The sequence below is a fragment of the Sarcophilus harrisii genome, chromosome X (assembly GCF_902635505.1).
Source record: "Sarcophilus harrisii chromosome X, mSarHar1.11, whole genome shotgun sequence".
In the NCBI taxonomy this organism is placed as follows: Eukaryota; Metazoa; Chordata; class Mammalia; order Dasyuromorphia; family Dasyuridae; genus Sarcophilus; species Sarcophilus harrisii.
The window spans coordinates 37934754-37959496 of NC_045432.1; the positions used below are offsets into that span (position 1 = coordinate 37934754).

Consider the following 24743-nt stretch of genomic DNA (forward strand, 5'->3'; position numbering starts at 1 on the left):
TTTGAGTTTCTGAAACACGTGTTATAGCAGAACCAACTGTATCCTAAGACAATGTTCAGAAATAACAGTTGCTCTGACATTTTCTGAAGAAATCAGTGATGATAATTCAGTTTCAATTCAAATTGTTATATTTATAAACATTTATAAATAAATTTATAAAAGTAATGCTTTGGATTCAATGAATATTTTTCACTCAGAAGAAATCAAACTGAAAAGACTTGAGGTACTGACTCAGAAGCCAATAGGTTACTGCACTTGTTCATGGGCACTCAAGGAGTATGTGTGTGGGGTGAGCATTCAATAAGCACTCTGTGACTTACCTTGCAAGTTGTCCCAAAAAGCTACCTTTCTTACCTGTCAGGAGTCAACTCATGCAATCAATTCAAGCCGCCCTAATTTGAACTAATTTTAGCAAAAGGTTATCTCAATGAAGTGCAGAATATAGACTATTTTTTAAAATGTAGCTTTACTGTTATCAACACCTACACGAATTTAAACCAATGGCTAAAGTGGTTGCAAGAGGATGTCTTGCTAGGTTTGTCTTAATGAGCAAATAATCCACTGGAAACTAGCATTATTTACATGCACCTAATTAATGAGTTTGCTGAAGTCCTTGAAGACAACTTGTTTTCTCAACTAAGTTAAACATGCCTCCTGCAATCTTAGGTCTGTTACTCATTTGCTCAGTAGACCACCACTCCTCATAATAATAGGAAACTTTGGCATTAGTAAAAATAGCATGTAGTAAAATTAGAGCTGGAGAACTCACTGGTGGACGTTAATTTAAACAAAACATTTATTTTTTTGCTTGGCTTTGTCTTTGACATTTCAGCATCTTCTATGCTGTGTAGTATTATAGTCATACTGTGGATCATAAGTTAGAATCAGACAGTCAGTATCACATCATGTGAAATTCCTGAAGTTGCTGTGTGCAAAAATTTTGAAAATTGTTCACAGCATCGCAAAAGTACTATCTTATTTCTTGTATTACTCAGATACTGTTAATAAAGGCTATTTAATAGACTTGAGATAGAAAAGCCAATCACATCCAGAGAGAAAACTATGGAGACTGAATGTGGACAAAAGCATAGTATTTTTCCATTTTTGTTTGTTAGGCTTTTTCTCTCTCATGGTTTTCGCCCTTTTGATTTTTCTTGCACAATGTGACAAATATGGAAATACAAATAAAAGAATTGCACATATTTAACCTATATCAGATTGCTTGCTGTCTTGGGGAGGAGAAGAGACAGAAAACTTAGACCACAAAAGTTTTACAAAGATGAATATTGAAAACTACCTTTACATGTGTTTGGAAAAATTAAATACAGTAGTATTTAACAAATAAAAATCCTTCAAAACCTAAAAAAGATTATTTAAGAATTTGAGGATACTTTTCCATCAGGGACTTCCACAAGCATGAAATTAACTGTGAGGGAAAGGTATGACTGTTTCTTTCCTCAAGCCATGATCCCAAGCTCCAGTTCTGATTCTAACTACTCTTGGACTATAGCAACTAAAAAGGGAGCAATGAGATGCAGTGTGGTATGGTGTAGATAATTACCTATGTGGATCACTTCTTAATTAACCATAGCAAACTTATTTCAGTTACAAAATAATTTTTAAACTCTCTCTACCCTAAGCAGACAGAAAGTATCTAAATTCCATTCCATTCATAACTCCTTTGGATTGTATCACTGTCAAACTCGGCCAGTCCCTCAGGAACCAAATGCTATTTAAATCATTTTCATAATTCTAAAATGCCTGTAAGACAAGTCCAGTGTCTAATTATACCACTTAAATTTGTTGAAGATGTTTGGGGATGTGTGTGTTTTTTAACTTCAATAATGAAGAAGCCCAAGGGTTTTAAAACCCTAATAATCTAATAAACTTTGCTAAGTGAGCATTGTAACAGATACGCCTGGATGGGATTTGTAAATGCCAGACAATTTCCCCTGATCTTTATCAGTGAAAAGAAGTCTAAAGCTTTGGCAGGAAGAAATTAAATTCGGTGCAAAATAATACCATCTGGCCAAACGGCATTGGTCAGACCAGCAAAACCCTGTAGATGTCAAACTGAAGAGTATTAAAATGAACTCTAAAGACAGTGTGTGTATGTGTTATCTTTTATGAGGTGTTAGGAAATGTTGCTGTACTAGTATATCATGGGAAGACTACAATCCTCTTCCTCTACTTTGCCTCCTACTAGGAAATCATTAGCATTAATAAAACTGATGCTAGATTTGAAGCCAGAAGACCTGGGTCAAATTTCAGCTCTACTACTTAGTAGTACCTGTGTGATTAAAAAAATAATTTGACCTCTCTGGACCTCAAGTTTTTCCATCTTTAAAAGGAGAAAATGAGAAGAGATGATCTCTTAGGTCCTTTTTCAACTCTCAAGTCTATCCTATTGTGTGTTCAGTGCCATGTTAGGTGCTACGAGCATTTATCCAAAAATGAATACAAGGAATAACATGGCATTGAATTCAGGCAGGATTCTACCCAGTGCTGCTTGAGCCTCCCTCTGCAGAGGCTGGATGAGCAGGATATATTTTCTGGAGGAAAGAAAATGGTGGCAAGCCAACTTTTTAAGCCATCTTATAGGTTGCCAATGTCGAGGCTCCAATACAGATGTTCACCTGGCTGGAAAGGTCTTAGAAGCACAAAATCCTTCTCCCCGGTTGGAAGAGAGACAACAAAACCACACTGTAGATAGAGGATAAAACCTCACCAACTGGAAGGTAAGACATAATCAAATGGGTAAAAAGTCAGACTTACAATTTTGTTCAATATGTTTTTATTACTTTCAGCTTCATGTGGTACCTGGGTCAACTTTGATAAGAAAAAACCTACTTTAAGGAAAAGAAGAATGACTTGAAATTAGTATAATGTATATCCAAAGGCATTAAGTTTAGAAAACTTTTTTTTTTCCTTAAAGAGGTTCATCACCCCACCCCAAACTTAATTATTAAGTCATGTAATTGGTCCTCATCTTACTCAGGACACTACTGTTCACACCTGTTTTACTGGAACATTCTCCTCTCCTAAGCCATGCGACTCTGGACAAGTTGTATTCCATGGATGACCTTTTTTAGTTCCCTCCTTTGTAAAATAAAGGGGTTTGACTAGAGGAGGAAGCTCCAAGATCCCTTTCCCAGCTCATGTCCTGTTTTAGAATTATCTTCCTTTTTTACCATTCCTCTGCCTCCTTTTTCTGACTTCTCTTCCTTTTCTCAAATTCTTTCCATTTAAAAAGGGCTTTCCCATTTTTAAAGTTGGTAACCAAAGATATTTTCCTGAGTCAGGAAGCCATCAAAATGAACTAATTAAACTCACCATCTTCTGGACACTGATGAGAAATTCATTCTTTTATAATGGGATTACTAGAGCTTTACTGTACAGCTGAGTGGTTTGATTAATAATTTACATTTTTTGAGGATATGTAACTTTACCTCATGTTCATAGTATGTGTTCCCAAATTTCTTCTATTTGGCTTAATGTTGTTACATTTAGCTGTAATAAATGAGTTAAGTTCTTATTAAAAGTCAATGTAATTATTCCCTCCTGTGGATTATTTTCCAAGAAGAAAAGGCTATGTCACAATAACATCAGTTTATGTCCTGGACCTTAACAAGGCTCAGGTCTAGTGAGACCCATGCAGAGAAACATGAAAAAACAAGAGGGCTAACAAGCCAGTGTGGGGAGGGGGTGTGGACCAGAAGGAGTGGAAAGAAAGATGGAGAATATAACTTGAAGCCTTAAAAACTTGTATTATTTTTTTAAATCTAAATTAATAAATGATTTAATCTCAAAAACGTGTTCCTCAACATTGAAGTCATTATTTAATCACGTATTAACTGTGAAAAGGGTGGAGAGCGAGACAAAAGGCTTTGCTTGATTAAAGTGCCTAAAGTTATTTTAACCATAATTGTCTCGAGGAGTTATTCTTTGCTTATATACTAACCTTGGCCAAATTTATTAAGAGGCTGGTAGTGGTGGGAGGGCAAGCCAGACGAAAAAAATCTGTTTCAAAATTATGAAGGGTAGATGGAAAGACAAAGGGGAGAAAAGAAAGAGGCAAATTTCTTGACTTTGTTTTTGCCCTCCTTGGATGGAGAGGAGTTGAATGTATCCATCCTTTCAACACAAACAGTATCAGCTACTTGGAGGTTCCTCAAAGAAGCCCCAGGAGATGTCTTTCTGCCAAGACTAAGGGGTCAACCACCTGATATTACAAGCACTGTTTATAAAGAGCCCATAATAGGCCAGAGAAGGATTTAGGATGCTTCAGGGAGGGAGATCACCAGTATCCAACTTTTCAGCTTCACTTCTGGGGAAGAGAAGCCCTCTTTTGTGAATTGCCATCAACTGTGTGTGGTCCTACTTATTTATGCACAGGTTTTCTGTGACCTGTCTAGATGAAGCAAAAGTCAAAAAAGATCCCGGGTCTTCAGTCTTGGTGGGGTCATTGGACTGCTGACAGTCAGAGAGCTGTCCTCTAACAGTAATGGAATCAGTGAGAAGGTTGACTCCCCATTCCCAACCAAAATGTCATTCCCAATTATGGAAACAAGTAATAAAATTCCAATAGAGCAGAAAACATCTTTATTCTTAGATATTGCATAAAACATAAACATTTAAGCTAAAAAACATGCACTCCATGAGTGGGAACCTGAAAAAAAACAGCTCAGAACAAGATTTGAGAGGATGATCCTCTAGAGCCCCCAATGCTGGAAGCCCAACATAAACTGTTTCAGTGAGCTTTAAGCCACTTAAAAGAATAGTGTTTGAGGACTGAAAGCAACTGGGAAAGGTGATACTCCCTAACCCTTCCAGTTTTACCCCACCATTCTGAGGCCTTTGGGAAAGTTTTGGGATCTGGAATAGAGCAACATTCAAACTATTCTATTTCCTCCTCTAAAACTTGAAAGAAATTTTCAGAGAGGGCCCAAGATCCAAAGAGATGGGCCACTTATCATGTTCTTCCATCTCTTGTCTCAATCATAACTTTAAGTAAACTATTAAGGAAGGCCTAAAATTACATCAGATGGGCCATGGATCATTTTATCTCCTAGTCTAAATATAGCTGCATAGAAATCATCACTGAAGGACTGAGAACCTCTGAAATGGCCTGACACTCTAGCCATTCTGATGCCAGGCCCAATTACAGCTCCATGGAGACCAATCCAGGAAAGGTTGATAGTCCCTCTGGTAAGTGCTTACTAAAGCTCTTCCATCTCTTGCCCCAACCAAGGGTCCTGGGAACCCTTGAGGGATAGCCTGAGACATCCTGATGTGATCAATTATTCTAAGTCTTCCATCTCCTGTTCCATGGACAACATTATGGAAGTTCCGAAACCTCCTGGGGTAACCAGGTACCATAGGTCTTCCACCTCCTCTCCCAATTACTCTTCCATTTCCTCTCCCAATTACTCTTCCATCTCCTCTCCCAATTACTCTTCCATCTCCTCTCCCAATTACTCTTCCACCTCCTCTCCCAATTACTCTTCCACCTCCTCTCCCAATTACTCTTCCATCTCCTCTCCCAATTACTCTTCCATCTCCTCTCCCAATTACTCTTCCACGAACAGCATCAGAAAAGACTTGATGCACTCTGGGATAGGCAGCTCCCCTAACTCTTCCATTTCCTCTCCCAAACATGCCTCCACGAAAAGCATCAGGGAAGGCCTGAGGCCCTCTGAACAAGGTACCTCTTCTAACTCTTCGCTCTATATGTGTAGTAATCATAGTCACATCAGGGAAAGCCCATGACCTTCTGAAATGGTCACTTCCTCTCAGTCTTTCATCTGTTGGCCTACCCATAGCTCCCTGAAAACTATCAGGGTAATTGCAAGAGCTCCCAGGATAGCCAGTTATTTTAGATCTTCTATTGCTTACCCCAAATACAGCTCTATGGAAAGAATCACGGAAAAACCAACATCTCCTGGACTGAATATTTACTTTCACTCTTCCTTCTCCTGGTCCACCCATGGCTCCACGAGATAAACCATCAGGGAAGGTCCCCATAGGTTGGGGATTTGGTCTGAATCTGGGATTTCCTCGTCCAACTGCAGCTCCACGGGGACCATTACGGAAAGCCCTAGACCTTCTGGGATCTGCACTTCCTCTTGAATCTCCTACCCCAGTCATACCCTCAGGAAGACCAAAGGAGAAGGTAAGAGCCCTTCTGAAATGGGTAGTTCCTCTACCTCTCATATCTCCATGATCAACAAGATGGAATAAGTCAGGAAAGGCCCCAGGCCTGTTCATCTGGGCAAGTTTTCTACCTTTTCCATTTCCTACCCCACGTGGAGCTCCACGAGGACCACCATGAAAGCCCTGAAACCTGTTTGGATGGCCCACCATTCTACCTCTCCCCTCTCCAGGCCCCATCGTAGGTCCATAGATTTCATCAGAGAAGGGATGAGGCCACCAAGGATAGGGCATTGGCATGGCTCTGGCCCCATCGTCCCTCATAAAAGCCTCGGATAAATGAGCAGTATTTGGGAAAGAACGAGATAATCTAACAAAGTTCACCGAGTGCGCTATCACTCTTTCACCTCTGCTCCTTCCACTGCCAAAATGGAGAGTATCATGTTGGAACTGGGGCATCCTAGGACAGAAACCCCGTCGTGATCCAGCTCCTCTTTCCCCTCTTCTTACTAGATGCTCGCGCTCTCCCCCCTGAAAGCGCCTCATACCACCGCGGAAGCGTGGCGGACGCTGAGAGTGGTCCTGTTCTTTCATGTCCACCCCTGTTGGAGGCCTTACTCCTACCATCCAGACAATGGAAAGATGATCAGCTGAGGGCACACTCTACCACGGCAACCTGAAGTCATACAAATATTCCAGTTAGAACTTCGGGACTGGTAGAATCTTGACAGGGCACATTCTGCTATGGCAATATCCACTCATACAGACACTTAAATGGCAATTTAAACAAAATACCTATTCCCAAATTTTTCCATTAACTGAATACCAACTACTTGGCAACACCCCTTGTTAGCCTCCCAATCTACTCATTCATTAATCTCTATTATCCAGTTTTGTTCTGAATCCATCATTACCTTCTGGTTCTCTTCTAGATTAACTTCTACCTAGATTAACTCTGTTCCTCCTCTAACCTATTCTAGCCCAGTGCATTGTGACTTCTGCATTCCTATTCCTCTCATGCTCTAAACATGCTTCCAAAAACTCTTCAGAGCACTCCTTTTACATGCTTGCTTTTTAACTGAAACCTAATTCTCCTTTGAGGAACATCACAAATCCTGGAATGCTCTACAATGGATATCATAGATTAGATTTAGAACTGAAAATGAACTGAGATCATTCTAGTCCAAACTGTCCCCCATGAGGAAAGTGAGAGGGGAAATGACTTTTCCAAGATCACCCAGGTAGTAAGCGACAGAGGCTAGGAATAGAACCCAGGATCCAGAGCTCTTTCCACTGAATCACTTTGCCTTTCCTCCTCCAAGATGGTAGGCCTGGAAATGCTCCTCTCTAACCACAATATGTTGTTCCATTTCGCTTCTGAATGCCCATCGTACTAGATTTGGAGACAGAAGGCTTCAGTTTGAATTCCGACTCTACCATTTATTATATTAAGTAGCACAAGTCTCTGTTCTGCTCTGGGACCCAGTTTCCTCTGCTGTAAAATGAGAGGGCTAGATTAGATAATGTCCAAATCTCCAACTCTAACACTCTGCCGATTCTGTAATTAAAAGTAAATTTTATCCTCATCATTAGCTCTAACTCCTCAACCCCTCCCCTAGATTCCAAACCGACTCTTGTACTCAAGCTTCAATTTCTCTGTCTACCCAGTCTTGATCCATCAGTTGACACCACAGGATTTGTTATCACCCTAAAATCCCTCAATCCAAATTCCTCAGTCATTCCCCATCTACTAATCCTCAACCTTAGAATACCCCCACCATTCCCTCCTGCTCCTGGAAATGGCTGGGGAAAGTCACTGATTTCATCCATTATAAGTTTAAACTATAAAACTATCAACTGGGCCCTGAGGCAATCATATTTAACACTTATTGATCCCCTATCTAATTACCCACAATCACAGAAGATGACCTTGCCTCTGTTTTAACTGATATCAAGACCAGCCAGTATGAACTCCCTTGATTCTCATCTTCTACACTTCAAAACGTCAGGGGCTTCACTGAGGAAAACATGTTTACTTTTTGCCAAAAGACTAAGTTTTCCCTTAAATCCTTCTCTCTATTTCTACAATCATTTCTCTCTGGTGCATTTTCAATTTTTTCTCCGTTGACTTCATCATCTACCTACAAAAACATGTTTAAGTATCCTCCCTTCCATCATTATTTTTTAAATTTGCCTTGATGTACACCAAACTCCTGCTCCCCCATGTATAGCAAATCTATACCCGATGCTTCTATGACCTTTTTTTTTACCTACTCAATCCCTTAACAATCTGATTTCTGTCCCTATGCTGCTACTGAAACTGCTTTCCAAGGATCACCAATCTCTTTTATTATCAAATCAACAGTCTTTTCCTCAATCTTTCTATCCTACTCAACTTCTCCATAGAACTCATCACTTCCAACCTCTTCCTCCCTTAACACTCTCTCCTTCAACTTCAGAGGCACTCTCCTCTTCCAGTATCCTCCTTACCTCTCCTAATCACTCCTTTCCCAGCTCCTTCACTGTATAATAGAAAAAAAAGCTGACTGAATTCAGAGGCCCTGAGAGCTGGACTAGGCAGCCTCAGAGTTCTCCTTGAACCCTAGATCTATGAGCTAATTATCATTTTAGTCCCGGTTTCTTTCTCTGGGGATTCCTGGTAACTCTTTCTTTGTATATTGTTCTTTCTTTATGCCGGTGCTACCTGCCAAGTAAGCTGTAAACTAGTTGTCCCGACCTTCAACAACTTCAACGGTCTGACACCAACCTCATTTTTCTCATCCTCCTCCCTTCTTCAGAGCTGATTCATTTCCAGCTCTGAGGAGGTGTGTAAAATCTAGGAGGCACCTAAGTGACTCAGTGGATAGAGCCCTGGGCTTGCAGTCAGAAAGACTCTGAGTTCAAAACCAGCCTCAGACGTGTACTAGTTGTGTGATCCTGGGTGATACTTAACCTCTGTTTGTCATTGGAGAAAGAAAATGCAAACCACTTCAAGTATCTTTGCCATTAAAGTCCCATAGACAGTAGGGTGTGTGGAGTCATGAAGAATCCTACGGGGATCAAACAACGCTCCCTCCTCCATACTGTGCTCCAACCAAACTAAGCCCCTTGATGTCAGCTGCCATAAAACCCCTTCCCCCACCATGTTCTGCTCTGAACAGTAGCTACCATCATGTCGTAGGCTTGGAATTGTCCTTCACCCATATCTCCACATTTAAAATGGATAGGATTTCAAAGCCTCAGCTTAAATTCCTCTACAAAACTGCACAAAATTCTTCCTAAGCCATAAATGATTTTTTTTTACCTCTCATAACTTGTGTGGTATGCTGATTGTGTTCTACATACTTACCATGTTCTGTGTTTCATGGTACAGTCATTGAGGGAATGTACTATAGCTATACACACACACACACACATACACACACACACACACACACACACACACACACACACACCCAGCCAGCCAGCCAGCGAGAGAAACAGGAGACAGAGAGACAGAGGCAGGGGAGAGGGAATTGCAAGTTCCACGAAGCATTGAAAATATCTTTTTTGAGTTTTACACCTAGGCACTTAATGTTTGTTGAATTGAATCGCCTTCCCAGGGTAGCTGTTTGAATTCAGGTGAAAGGATGGAGAAAATAATGCCTTTCTTTGTCTGGTCTTCCTCAGGAGTCTCACAGGTATTCCCCAAAAAAGGTTTGGAGACCAGGAACCCTCTCCAATCTGTAAATTACTTGTCAATGGGTTTTAACCCATCCATTTTATTCAACTGTCACAACCAGGAGGAGGAAGGCAGCCTAGGGATTATCCCCAGCTTATAGGAGAAAAGTTGAAGCTCAGAGAACAGAAGTCAAATGCCCCAGATGACACAGCTAGTAGGGTTGAACCCCAACTCTAGGTGCTCTGCCAGCATATCATCACACGATCCCATGCTGAGAAGTATTTCAAGCACACAAAGAAATAACTGCAACTGTGCAAGGAACAATTCTCAATGTGGAAAGCCACAGCCATCCCAAGGAGACACATTTACCATGCTGGAGCACCTGCACAGAATGATACACCAACAGTTGCTATTCCCTCCAACAAGCACTAGCCATTGGATATTAGCAGCAATTAACTTTGATCACTGGAGGCTATGAAGATATCATCCGGATGTTACGACAGGTAGCACGGGCATATAGTGGAATGAAATCTAGAATCGAGGCTTAGCAATAGAATCCAGTCCACACAGAAGCTCTAGGCAGCAGTAGGGTTTCAAGGCCCTTCAATGTTCTTAGGTAGGTTTTGGTACCATTTCTGGTGGCAAAACTCCAGTAAGGCTGAACCTCCAGGAATTCTGGCCTGTGCTCATGATCCCTGGGACAATAAGGCTCTGGGAAACACAATTCTTGTTTGGCCGGAGGCAGAAAGGTCATGAGCTAAAGGATCAGGAGAGCACCAGCACTGAAGAAACACCAGTGATTGTACTGAACAGGATCTCTGAGAACTCTTACTGAGGTGCTACTGTCCACTTTAACAAAAAACAGAGCTCAGCCACAAGGACTCTGGCAACAAGAAAATCCCATCACACAATAGCCTTGAAAAGAGATTCCAGTCTCATTGAGACCTGAAGTTTCAGATCAAATGTCAGGTTAAAGAAACCCAACTCCAAAGTCCTATTCTGGATGGCAATCTGTTCCAGGACAAATTACACCAGTGACACAAGTTTCTAATAACAAAGGTTACAAAACTCATTCCAGTCATAAGAAACCACCTCATTCAAGGTCAACTGCCCTGAGCCAAATGACCTAAAGAGAAAGGATGACCTTCAGCAGTCACACAGAATGGAAGGCAGTCAATCAAGCAGAACAAACATTGCCAGGACACATTTAATCAAAACATGAAATGACAGCATCAATGGCTGCCAAGTCCCAGATGCAGGCAGAGGCCAAGCTAGGGCCTAAGCATCATGGTGCCTTGGAAGGCATGATAAGGCAGCTATTCATATGAAGCCTGCCTTCTCAGTAGGAAATGGAGAAAAGACTGGCTCACCCTCAACCAAATAGGAAAATGGTTGTTTATAAGTTAGACAATCATCACAGGCTTTAGGAGGGAAAAAGGAGAAATAAAATAGAAAAAATAGTAGTACTGGAGAACAGGGAAGAAGGGAAAAAGGAAAGGTAATTTTGCTACTTTCAGAGTTTTCCCAAGAAGAATTAATTAAGCAGAAACAGAGAAACACTGGGCTGCCCCCCCATATTACCAAGCACATCTAAATAAATGAAAATGAGCAAATGATGCAAACAATAAAAATAAACAACTTTCTTTTACTGCTCCAATCATTAACAAAACACTATTAGGAAGAAAATACTCCAGCGACTGTAGCCAGGCACCCTAAGTTCAATTTATAAGGGCAAAAGTCCTCTTAAAAACTTAACTACAAAAGTTCTCTCTACCAGAAGTCCTCAACAGCTTAATGTGGGTGTGGATCCAGGTTCTGGTATCATCTCTGACACTTACTACCTATATCACTTTGAACATGTCACTAAATGTTCCAGGGCCTCAGTTTCCTCATCTGTAAAATAAGAGGATGGGATTGTTGTTGTTGCTGTTGTTGGCCTCTGAAGTCCCTTCCAGATTCAGGAGCATCTACTGACCAGTTTTCCAGAGACCAAGAAATAAACATCCCAATTGGGATAGCAATTACTTCAAAAGATATTATGACTCCAAGACAAGATAAACATACTTCTCTGTGAAATAGTTGCAGAGAGAAATATTAAATAGTGATAGTAAATCTCTCAGATGGGCAAATCAAAAGAGGCAAATATGGGAGATTATTCTAGCGACCAGAGCAGCTAGGTGTCACTGTGAATAAAGCCCCAAATCTAGAGACAGGGAGGCCCAAGCTCAAATCAGACCTCAGACACTAATTGGCTCTATGATCCTAGGCAAGTCATTTCACCATGTTTACCTCATTTCCTAGTCCATAAAATGAGCTGGAGAAGGAAATGGCAAACCACTCCAATCTCTTTGCCAAGAAAACCCCAAATGGGGTCATGAAGAAGCAGACATGACTGAACCACAACAATGTTCCAGTGATCTAGGAAGAAATGAGGGATTTGGGACAAGGATTATCCTCAGTGTGATGGCTCAGCAACCTCTTTGTGCCTTTAGGGATTCCCAGAATGAATGCTCAGCATAAAGTATAATTCAGAGGAAAAAGGAAGGAGGCAAGTGATTGCTCTCTTATACTATGAACTTTGACACCCCTCCCAGATTCATTCATTCACTTATTTTTATTTTGGGGGAACTAGGTGAAAGTGGAGACCATTTCCCCTAATTGCTCCCTAGCCTTCATCCCTGAATGGGCATTTCCTCAGTCAAACTAAGACCTGTTAAAGACCTTAGTTTACAAAAGCCAAGGTCTCCCATTACATCCAGGGACACCTCCAGTCGTTCTGATCTCTATCTGGCCACTGGATCCAGATGGCTCTGGAGGGGAAAGTGAGGCAGATGACCTTACACGGCCTCTCTCACTTAAATCCAATTCACTTGCACATCATGGCATTCCCTCCCTGATGTCACGGTTCTCTTTGAGAACAAGGGACAAGCAACGAAGCACTTGGACAATTAATAACAATAGCAACTTATTATGCAGCACTTACTAAATGCCAGACATTGTGAAAGTACTTTTATCAATATTGTTTCATTTGATCCTCACAACAATTCTGGGAGAGTTAGGTAGGTGCTATTATCCCCAATTGATATTTAAAGAGTGAGGCGGACAGAAATGCTTTATCCAGCTATTACAAAGCTACACGGCACATGAGGCTAAATTTGAACTTGTGTCTTCCTGCCTCCAGGACTAGCCATCACCTAGCTTTCATAATTACAATCTATTCTTGAACATTCAGTAGTTGTTTCCTGTTTAGTTTAAGTCAGATAAGTAGTCACCAAGCAGAAAATGTTAGACATGGAAGGGACTGAGCTCCATGTTACTGATAGCTGAGTAAATAAGCTGACATTGCCAGGGTCACATGGGTAGAAAATGGCAAAGCTGGGATTCTAACCCTGGTGGTCCCAGCCCAGGTGCGGATCCTTTCTACTACAACCCACTATGAAAATCAGATGAAAGGCAATCTTCAACTTTTTCTATACACACACACAAAAAACAAACAAACAAACAAACAAAAGCCTCTAGGAAACACTGCACCTTCTCTCCCCAACCAAGCAGTCTAAGAGAACTTTTGAAGGACCACACGGTTTATAAATGAACCAACTACAAGTAGAATAATTCAACTAAACGTTATCCCTGGGGCAGAAGATAATTTGGCTCAACCTTTTCTTCCCTCTTCAAACCTATCCCATTTTCCCATCCTTTCCAACCTGTCTGCTTCTTGACCACATCAGTCTAACTGATCCAGTTTTTTTAAACTGATCCAGGACCTTTCTGAACACTTATACTTCAACAAGTACATAATCTCATCAACCTAGGTGGGCTCCAGTATGACAGACTGCAGCCTATCTATTTTTCATGTTGTCTGATTCCCATCTGTGTGCCCCTCTAAATCTTCCACAAGAGATCCATCAGATTCAATTCAACAAACACCAACTTTGCTAAAGGCCTTCCCATCAAGTCTTGCATTAACTTATTACTAGTGAATCATGGGGATTATCTGGATTTTTGTACTCATGGTAATCCTGGACCTTTCCATATATATGTTAACTGAAGCAAATATGTAGACAGATTCATGTGTGGTAGTTAAGTTCTGAGGCAAGAAAGACTCCATACTCAGCTGCCTTTTAGAGATGGGGTACCCACACCTTTATCAGTCATACCTAGGCAATGATTCATTCATTCAAAAGGCACTTATTAAGGACTTACTATGTGCCAGGTGTCATGCTAGGTACTGGTGTCCTACACAAAAACTAAATAGCCCCCGCCTTTAAAAAGCTTACATTCTACTGAGGGAAGACAAGAAATACAGAAATATGCATATACAGTACACAAACAAAATAAATACCACGTAGTATACTAAAGGAAGATTAGGAAAGAAAGGCTTCATGGACTTAGCTTGAGCTAAGTTTTGAAGGAAACCAGGGAGGGGAAGCGGCAGAGATGAGGAAAGAGTAAGTTCCAGGCCTAGGGGACAGCCAATGGAGGTATGGAGGTGGGACACAGAGCTAGGCCAATTTGGCTGGATTATAGTATGTGGTGAAAGGAGTAAGGGATAATGAGGCTGATAAATTAGTCTGGGGCCAGGCTTTAATGACAGACCAGAAATGCTCCAAGTTTATATTTTGTCCTAGAGGCAATAAGGAAAGATTGGATTTATCATGAAAGGGAATAATGTGGTCACATGTGCAGTGCAGGAAAAAACACTTGGAGAGCTAAAGAGTAGACAGAGTGGAATGGAGAGAGACTTGGGGCAGGGAGACCAGCAGAAGGTTACAGCAATATGACAGGTGACAGGAAACTGGAGTCCAACCCCAAATGGGGGCTTCATGGGGAGCAGTGACAAAGGACCATACAGGAGAACATGGAGATCAAAATTAGAACATTTGGCAGCTACTAAGAACAGAGACTTGCAGGATGCCAAGTTCCAAAGAAGAAAGAATGGGTCCAGTAAGCCAATTTTTCTGACTTTGTAAATGAGAATAGCTGTATGTTAAAGACTATCCAAAAACCACCTCCAGGAAGCAGTACAATCTCATTCCAGACTGAAATTAGAGGTCTGAGTTACTTTCCTCATCTTAAATCCCCAGTGGAGTGGGAAAATTCCTAGGTTGGGAATTCCCTCTCTCAATGGAGATAAGCAATTTGTCCGTTTTATAGTTTTGGAGAACTGTCTGGAACAAAGAGAGGTTAAGTGATCTGCTCTGAATCGCCCACTAATATCTCAGGGTACTATCTCAAGTCTATCCTGATGCCAAGGCTGACTTACCAACCACTACATCATGTGGCCTCGCTTCTTAAGAGACTGTACATTAAAAGGGAGAAAGCAAAATAAATGAAGAAAAAAATGAAAGCGAAAAACCTTCCTCACCCTCCTTGCCATTCAGTTAATCCTCCTGGAGATTAGTGAATACTTCCCAGACAAGCAGAGCACATCTGGACCATGAGCTTTGATAACACTTGGCTTTCCTAAAATTTAGGCAAATCTTGACTGAAAGTGTGTCTGAGCCATCATGAGGACACTACAGCAGAAGACCTTAACATCAGAGACTAAGGCAGATAAAGGTGCTGCTTCTGCTGTGTGGCGTGCACGTGCACACACACACACACGCACACATGCATGCACGCGCACGCACACACACACACACACACACACACACACTGCTAGCATTTAAATGGCCAAAAGATGAAGTCACCTAGCTCTCTAGCCTGACTACTCACCTTGGAACACCGCAGCATTCTGAATAATTACAAACTTGAGCTCCACACTTGCAGACTGAAGAAGCTGTTCCATATTCAAGCGAGCCAACATTTGATACTTTTCTTCCATCTTCCGTGAACAACATGTTGGACCCTTGGAAACACAAACTTGCAAATCTGAACCTGAAAAAAAAATAAGTTTTTGGTGGGTTTTAGTAGGCTGTAGGCCACATAAGAGAAGCCAAATATCCCTAGTCACTGACACCCTTTTTGTAATATAGGGAAGTGCCACTTCATCCAGGAAGCGCCTTCCTGAATTACACATATGGCAATAACTTTCTCCATTGGACTCTACTGGCACACTGTTGTATACCTCGATTATACACTTATCATGAAATAGTGTACATTATTATATTTCTGCATTATTCCCTCATGAATGGAGGGTCCTTTTATTAGAGGAAGTCAGATGACACAGTAGATAGAGCACTAGACCTGAAATCAGGTTGAAGTGAATTCAAATCCAGACTCAGATATTTAAGTGAGCAAGTCACTTAACCTTCTGCCTCAGTTTCCTTAACTTTCAATTGGGGTTAGTAATAGCACCTCTTTTCCACAATTGTTGAGAGGATAAAATGAACTAATATTTGTAGCATAGTACCCAGAACATAAAAAGGCCTTAATAGATTATTTTCTTCTTCCCATCCTTATCTAAATCTTGCATCTCCCCAGTGGCCAATATATTGCTTTGCAGACAGAGAGTATTTAATAAATATTTCTTCAATTTTCAAATTCATTAGTATCTATTCCCTAGTCCTTGATGTTTCTCATTTATGTTTATTACTCATTCATTTTAAGTAACTAACATTAAACTAATTGCCTTTTATATGCTGTATTTAGACTCATATTTCTACTACTGAAGTATATCCAAAAAAAAAAAAATAGTAACATCTTAATTGGTATGAGTTAAAAAAAAAATTAGTTTCATCCTTAGACCTCACAGTTTTTCTGATCCAAATGTTTAATAAAGGAAATCTCAAGTTCTTGTCCTTGCTGTTTCTTTCCTATGCCCCACTATGCCTGGCACAGGACTAGGAACATGGGAGATGCTCTATAAATGCTTGTTGATTAATGCATCTTGAAGAATTGGGACATCTCAAAACTGTAAAACATGATGAGATTTCTCTCTTTATCCCACAGGCACAAATGTACCTTCAGCTCTACTGTTAAGTTTATCGGTTAGAAAGAAGGTGGATGCTGTCAATGGTGAATTACTGTAAAACCTCAATTACTAGAAAGCTTAGATAACCAGAGATCTTCATTTGCTGTACAACACCCTCAGGCTAATGGCACAAACCACTAGGAAACAAAACAACCTCAGCAATTTTGTCCCTCTTGCCTAGATTCCCCCCAACCCAAAAGGTCGTGGGGATCAAAGGATTTAAGAGATGAAAAGAGAACTTTAGAGACTATCTAAGTCAACTGGCTCAAGCAGGAAGCCTGGCAAGGTGGTTAATGGTGCCTCTATGCCTCCTCAAGTCAAGAGGGCCCATGTTCAAATTTTGAGGCTCACAGATAGTGGCTTGCCCAAGGTCACTTACTAATATGACCTTGGGCAAGCCACTATCTTTGAGCCTCAATTTCCTCATCTATAAAATTAAGAGGTTGAACTAAAGGGCCTTGAAGGTCCCTTGCAAGATTAAATCTATGATCTTATGATTCTATTGCTGAGTTCATTTTACAGATGGAGACACTGAAGCCCAGAAGATTTAGGGATAGTCACACTGAACTTCAGCTTTCTCATTTTTAAAATGATGTTAATAACATCTCAAGTACCCCAAACACTATAAAAATTAAAGCTATTATCTAATATTAGTATTATTATCACCACTTTTACTTGAGCTGTTGTGAAGATCAGGTGAGATAGTTGATAAAGATCAATTTATCAATTTTAAACCACTATTTAGCCATTATTATTGCTATTACTATTATTTCCTGAGGACATCAAGGTAAAGAGGTGGTAAAGAGTAGAGCTCTGTCCCTCTGATTCTCACTCTGGCCCCCACCTTATTTAGAACAACACAGGTGATGGTGGTAGGATGCATTAGTATAGCATATTAAAAAGACAGTCATGAGAAAATTCAGGAATCACTGACAGGAAACTTGCTGAAAGAAAAAACACTGAATAAGCATCAATGGAGCTCAAAATAAAGGCAATACTGGCATAAAAATATACTACAGACCACCTGAGCAGACAGAAACTATATATGCGAGAAGTTCAAGAAACAAATGACAAGTCTGGAATAGATGCATTACATTACAGTGATAGAAAATATCAAAACAATTGATGCACTTCTTTGCCAATAGCAGAACAGCTAATAATTTCTTGGCTTGCCTTAGGTATTTTATCTTTTAAGAGATTGAAGGAATAACAACGGTAACTATTATTCTGGAGGAGAGTAGTAGGAATCTGAAATAGAAATTATGGGAACTATAAGGGGTAGGAGAAGGGGGAAAGACTGACTATCTTTGAATTTATAAGAGAGACTGTAAGCTCCTTATGGGCAAGCACTATTTCATCTGTGTCTTTACATCCCCAGCAGTGCCTTTTATAAAATAGGCACTTAAAAATAACTTGGGGGTTTGAAAAGACAGTAGTGCCCTAAATACATACATGGGAGCCACATTCTAGACATGAATATTATCTTCCTCCTGGCACTGTATTATCAAGGGGCATGAATGGAAAACAAGTATTTGGATAGGATAGCCATGGCTTCAATTCAATTTCTGTTAGCACAAGAAGATGAGTGTTCAGGTTCCTTGTTCAGGTACAGGTTGGCCTAGATGGCCTCTAAAGACTCTTCCAAAACTGAGATGCCGTGGACCAGTTCCAGCCTCTTGCTACTTCTTACTATATGACCACAGCCCATTCCTCTCTGGGCTTCAATTTCTGCTTCCATAAAATGGGAACAACTCATCTAATGTAATGAAAAATACAGGAAAAAGAGGCCATGACTTCTTCGGGATTAATGGAATAATGGGGAATTCCTTCCTGGCAAATGCTACTTGGGAATACTTTTTAATGACTTCATGCAATAACATTTGCTAAGCAATACATTTATGCCTGCTCTACCAAGGACATTAAAGCAACCCCTGTGTAAGTAGGAGCAATTGTTTCAGTTATCTTTGCTCTAAATGGATTTTGACAGGTTTTACTTTTTGAAGTCAGAAATCAAATTCCTCTTGCTTTGGCTCAGATGACAAGAGTCCTCAATCAGGGATACTGCCTCAGAGGGTTCTCCTATTTATTCAGCTACCCTGGAGGAAGCTGTTGCCAAGAAAAGGAGAGGGGCTAGTTGTCACTAAATCTAACCGAGCACTGTGTAAGAGGGTGAAGCCAAAATACCATTTGGGGTTTAGAGACAGTGACATTTATACAAAATCAAATTTAAACTCTCTTCTACACAAGCTCCAAGCTTATTTTAAATGTGCTCTAAACAGAAAAGCTTTATGATTCTCTACAGGGAAAGAAAACCATAGGCAGTTCTAGCTCACTGAGGTCTTATTACATAAACTTGCAAAGTTTAATGATATTTCAAGAAGTCCTGATGAAAGGGAATGAATGTTAAGTTTACTGGGGCAAAAAAGAAAAAGGTCTGAAGCTGCAAACAGAGGACCAGGATTCAAATGCTATGCTATTTAATAGCTACCATTGTGGCCTTGAGCAAGCCACTTCACCTCCATGAGCCTCGGAGTCCTCATATGGAAAACAAAGGAGTTGAGCTAGATGATCTCAGAAATCTTATAATTCTAAGCCTATGATCCTCATTAGATCTAAAATAATGTTGGTTGGCATTCTTAAAGGGTAATTTGGAACTGTGCATACCCTTTGATCTACCAGTGTCTCTATTGGGCTTATATCCCAAAGAGATTATAAAGGAAGAAAAGGGATCCACATGGGCAAAAATGTTTGTAGCAGCCCTTTCTGAAGTGGCTAGAAATTGGAAACTGAGTAGATGCCCATCAGTAGGAGAATGGCTGAACAAGTTATGGTATATGAAGGTTATGGAATATTATTGTTCTATAAGAAACAATCAGCACGATGACTTCAGAAGCCTGGAGAGACTTACACGAACTGATGCTGAGTGAAGTGAGCAGAACCAGAAGATCATTGTACATGGCAACAAGATTATGTGATGATCAACTGTGATAAACTTGGCTCTTTTCAATAATGAGGTGATTCAAGCCAATTCCCACAGACTTGTGATGGAAGGCGCCATCTGCATCCAGAGAGAGGACTGTGGGAACTGAGCATGAGTCACAGCATAGAATTCTCACCTTTTTGTTATTGTTTGCTTGCTTGCTTTTTTTTCCTTTGTGTTTTTCCCCTTTTGATCTGATTTTTCTTCTGGAGCATAATGAATACAGAAATATGTTTAAAAGAATTGCACATGTTTAACCTATGTCAGATTACTTGCTGCATGGGGGAGGGAGAAGGTTGGGGAGAAAGGGAGAAAAATTTGAAACAAAGTTTTCCTGAGGTGAATATTGAAAACTAGCTTTGCATGTATTTGGAAAAATAATATACTATTAAATGCAAAAAAAATAAAATGAAATAACTTTGGGCACATGCAGAAGTACACACACGGACATAAACACAATTTTCTACCAGTTCCTACCAAATACTTTCGCATCTTGCTATCCAACTGGCAAATACACTAAGCTTTGTGAAAGGTGTGTAAGTCCCTATACAATGCAGTTGAGACTCCCACATGTCTGTACTCTCTTCTACTTCCCATAATGCCTCATTCTATTTGCTGTAATGACAGCCTAATAGTTCTCACTTTACAAGGGAGAAACTAAGGTACAAAGAAATTTTCCTTAAGTCATACAGAGCATAAACAGCATAGCCAAGAACATAGATAAAGGCTTCTTGAATCCTAATCTATTCTTACCACTATGTCATACAGGTGGGTTACTTCCTGAGTAGTCAAATAAGTAATTTCATTTAATTTTGATATAGTAATTCAGAAAGAAATATTAAAGCATTTCATAACTTTTTTACTCTAAGCTTATAGAAATCCCATCATTTCACTATCCCTACCAATTCAAGAAAAAAATGAATTTTTTTTTTTACAAAAACAAAACCCCCAAACATTGTAAACATGATTTTTTGTGGAAAGTATACTTTAATTACAACTAGCTTTTATTATATTCAAATAGAGGAGGGGAAAACACTCCTCAGTACCTTTGTTTTAAGAAATGGTAAAAAAAAAAAAAAAAAACAATAACAAAAAACCCACCATTTCCCTGTGCCTTTTTTTAAAGAATGGGTCAAGAAAAAAAAGTAGGAATACAATTTATCAGAATTGCTCAAATCTAAACTTTTAATCTAAGAAAATGGCCAGAAATTGGTGAAAGTTCAAGATTCCTCAAACAGGAAAAAAAAGAAATGAAAAAATGGAAAGGGGGGGGAGGGGAGGGGAAAGAAGAGAGGGAAGGGGAGGGAAGGGAAGGGAAGGAAAGAAAGAATATATATATATATATATATATATATATATATATATATACACATACACATACACATTTTAATTATAGCTTTTTATTTACAAGTTATATGCATGGGTAATTTTACAGCATTGACAATTACCAAATCATTTGCTCCAATTTTTTCCCCTCCTTCCCCCTATCCCCTCCCCCAGATGAGAGGTTGACCAATACATGTTAAATATGTTAAAGTATAAATTAAATACAATATAAGTATACATGTCCAAACAGTTATTTTGCTGTACAAAAAGAATCAGACTTTGAAATGGTAGTACATATATATTTAGAAGAAGACTATCACCTTCCTTGTTCTAGATACCATTATTCTCAAAGCAGCCTAAGATTTCAATGAGCAATATTTGGGTTTGGTCACTCAACCAACTCTGAATTCTCCAAATTATACAAGTGTCTATTATCATCTCTCCATCTCATTCACAAAGTTGACATAACAGACTTCATCAAATGCCTTGCAGAAACCTAGGCAAATTGTGCCTATAAAAATCCACTGATCTAGGAACTCTGTAATCTATTGACTCTGTCTAAAAGGAAATAAAGCCAATCTGGCATGACCTGTTACTGGCTGGTTTCAGAACAGTTCATGCCAGACCAATTTCTCTAGATCATTTAATAAATGTTTATCAAATCATTGAATGGTCTCTTTGTAGAGGTAATAAGTTGAGACATAGTGGAAACTAAAGTTAGATCACTTAAGTGGAGCCTAATTATGGAGAGCCTGGATGAAGTCTGGACTTGGACAGCCAGGTGCACTGCAGTGGATAGAGTGAAGGGCCTGGCATCAGGAAGATCTGAATTCATATCTGACCTCAGACACTAGGTGTGTGGACCTAGGCAAGTCACTTAACCCTGTTTGCTTCAGTTTCCTCATCTGTAAAATGAAGACACAGAGAAGAAAATGGAAAATCCCTCCAGAATCTTTACCAAGAAAACTCCATGGATGTTCCAGAGGGTCACAAAGAGTCAGACATGACTAAACAACAACTGAACTTGAGCTGATTGATAAGAAATAGGGATTTGATGCAACTTTTTGAATGAAAGTTAGATGCTTTAAAAAAAAAAAAAAAACACCTACCATGTATTAGGAAGATTAGACTGGTAGCCTGAAATTAGAACTATATTAGATAGCCTCTCAAGGTCACTTCCAACTCCATTTCTATAATTACCATTATTATAATCTATATGTTAGCTATCTTATTAGACTGCAATTTTATCTAATGACTACAAATTGTCAAAAATGACACTAGAAAGTACATTTAAGAATAGAAGAAATGTTCGTGCAGATCTCGATTCTTATAGTTTCCTAGAAGGGATCAAATATATTCAAATAACAAGAGAGAATGAATCATTAAGTCTCAGTAACACTGAAAATGAAAACCTTTTCCTCTAATATTGAAAAAAAAGATGATTTGACACATTTCCATTGCCAAGGTCTATTTTCTGAACAGTAGATTTTTTTTGGCTAACAAAAGTACATTATGCTAAAAATAATAATGTATCATTATCATTAAAGTAATATTAAGCAAAGGAATTAACAATATCTAGAACAGGTTACTTCATGACATGCACAGAAAATAATCAATGCCTATTAAAACTACCCAAAGGATTAAGTGCAGGTTGCAGCACTAATGAAGTAAATGATAAATCAGGTGTTTTAAAAGGTATTTTGAAACTGAGGACAAGTCAATTTGCCATCCAAAAATATTAACTAATTTCTTTAACATCTAGCAGTGACTTCCTATTAGAATAGAGCACTTTTCTCCTAATTAATCATTATCTAAATCAAATCCTACATGCTCATTAATTTCTCACTAACCAAGACAGGAGGCAGATGAAAGAAACTGCTGTCTTTAGAAATCTGTTGGGGAAGTGATGCTCGCTGGTAGGAGAAATCATCTAAAAGAAAAGAGATGAAGGTGACATTTCCATCATTTATCATGAAAGAGTTTGACCCTGCAGTGGGAAGGTTCTCTGGATTAGGGACTCATAGATAGAATTCACAAGCAAGACTTGGTACTCCCAATGTGTCATTATTCCCCACTTTAAGAAAAAAAAGGGGCATCGGAAAACTAGAACTATTTTGCTGAGGTTCTAAAGGCTTAACTAAACTGTGGAGAGGAACAATTATCTCAACCCAAAAAGAGCCATAGATAGATGGAACAAAAAAAGGTTCAGAAGCAGTTAAGAACTGTCCACGTGGCATTTAATCCCTGCCAATTTATAATCCCAGGTTCATTCCTCTTACCCCAAAACCTTGCCCTACCCACATCATCAAATTTACTTCAGAGACTTTCCCAACTGAGAAACAAACTCATTTTAACCCAAAATTTGCAGAAGTAAACCTTTGATTTAAATATACATACAATGTGTCCTAGAGTCAAATGGAAATGATTGAGGGCTTTAATTTGGGAGTAGTGTCACCACTATATAGACCATCTTGCCTTTTGATTATTTATGGCAAAGATTTCAGAATTATTGGGAGACAGAAGGGAAAGGGAATGAACTCTGAAGGCATCTAAACAGTATCTTTAGCCTAGTGACATCAAAAGCCACAGAAGTGAAGGCACTAGAAAACACGGGCTGAACTGGGAAAACACTGTCAGGAAGGTAAATTTTTAATCAACAGTACTCTAGAGATTCCTAATTTTATTCAAGGGAGCAAACGGACCCTGTGCTACTTAAAGTCTGGCTTTACTCCCCTTCATGGAAAAATGAAGATTTTCAGGTCCCCCAAGAGACATACTCTTGGAGTAAGCCATAGGCAAGTTCTTGGCAGACAGTAAGCTTCCTGAGGGCAGGGACCAGGTTCCTTATTTATCTTCCTGTCTCCCACGGCAGGAAAAATTTGGTCTTACGCACGTTAAATCTTCAACATTTGTTGTGAAAGTGAATCCAACAGGTTATCTGCCTGAAGCATGTCAGGGACTTGCTAAAGCTTAAATTTTAGGATAGATTCAACTGAAACATTTATGTCCCATCTATGTGCCTAGCACTGTGCTCCTTTCTAGAGATACCCAGAGGAAACACAAGAGTCCGTGCCCCTAGAAGAGCCAAGTCTACCAGGAAAGCTAGAGAACAGCCACAAATAAGCCTGCGACTAGATAGGGTGAAAGAGAGCAGGAGGACATATAAGTATCATTAGAAATGAGAGAGAGAGAGATCACTGCAGGTACACATAATGACAAGTCAGGCTCCTATGCACAGCTCACTGCCCAGATGCCACAGGCATTTCCTAACTCTAATAGAGCTGCTTCCAGCCCTCCAGTTTCACACAATTTGAACAAAGGGAATTAAATTGCCTGATCTTGATGAAGAGATGCAAAGGTATAAGAGAAATGAGTGCTATCAACTTTTTTAAAAGTATATAATTTCAGTTTGATACTTTAAAGATGAGTAAACTGAGGTCAAGGGTGGGTAAGGGACTTGGCCAAGATCACACAGGTGTGAAATGGAAGACCCCAGACCCTAGCCTGAGGACTTGATTTCATACCCAAGGCTCTTTCCACCATGCCCTGCTGCCTCAACTGGCAGTGCTCTCTTTTAATCAGGGGCTCTGTGCCCATCACAGGGGCTGAACAAAGAGGCACGGTGAAGGGAAGGGAATCTTTAGGATGATTTTGATTCCCCCCACCAGGAATCTGTTAGTCTCTTGTGGATATGGCTCAGTACCCTCTGCCTT

The 24743-nt window shown here is 39.7% G+C and overlaps 1 protein-coding gene across 3 annotated transcripts in view; it reads right to left on the reverse strand.

Moving 5' to 3' along the window:
• The window catches only part of GPC3 (glypican 3), a 702925-nt gene that overhangs the window by 632417 nt on the left and 45765 nt on the right, over positions 1 to 24743 (reverse strand). For 2 of the 3 annotated variants that reach the window (XM_031945271.1, XM_003774804.3), the window contains one exon: positions 15527 to 15688. In XM_031945271.1, coding sequence (XP_031801131.1) covers positions 15527 to 15635 — 109 coding nt within the window. In that variant the 5' untranslated portion in view covers positions 15636 to 15688. Of the gene's footprint in view, positions 1 to 4568; positions 6827 to 15526; positions 15689 to 24743 lie in introns of those variants that run through there. The other variant, XM_023506948.2, reaches the window with a different exon arrangement.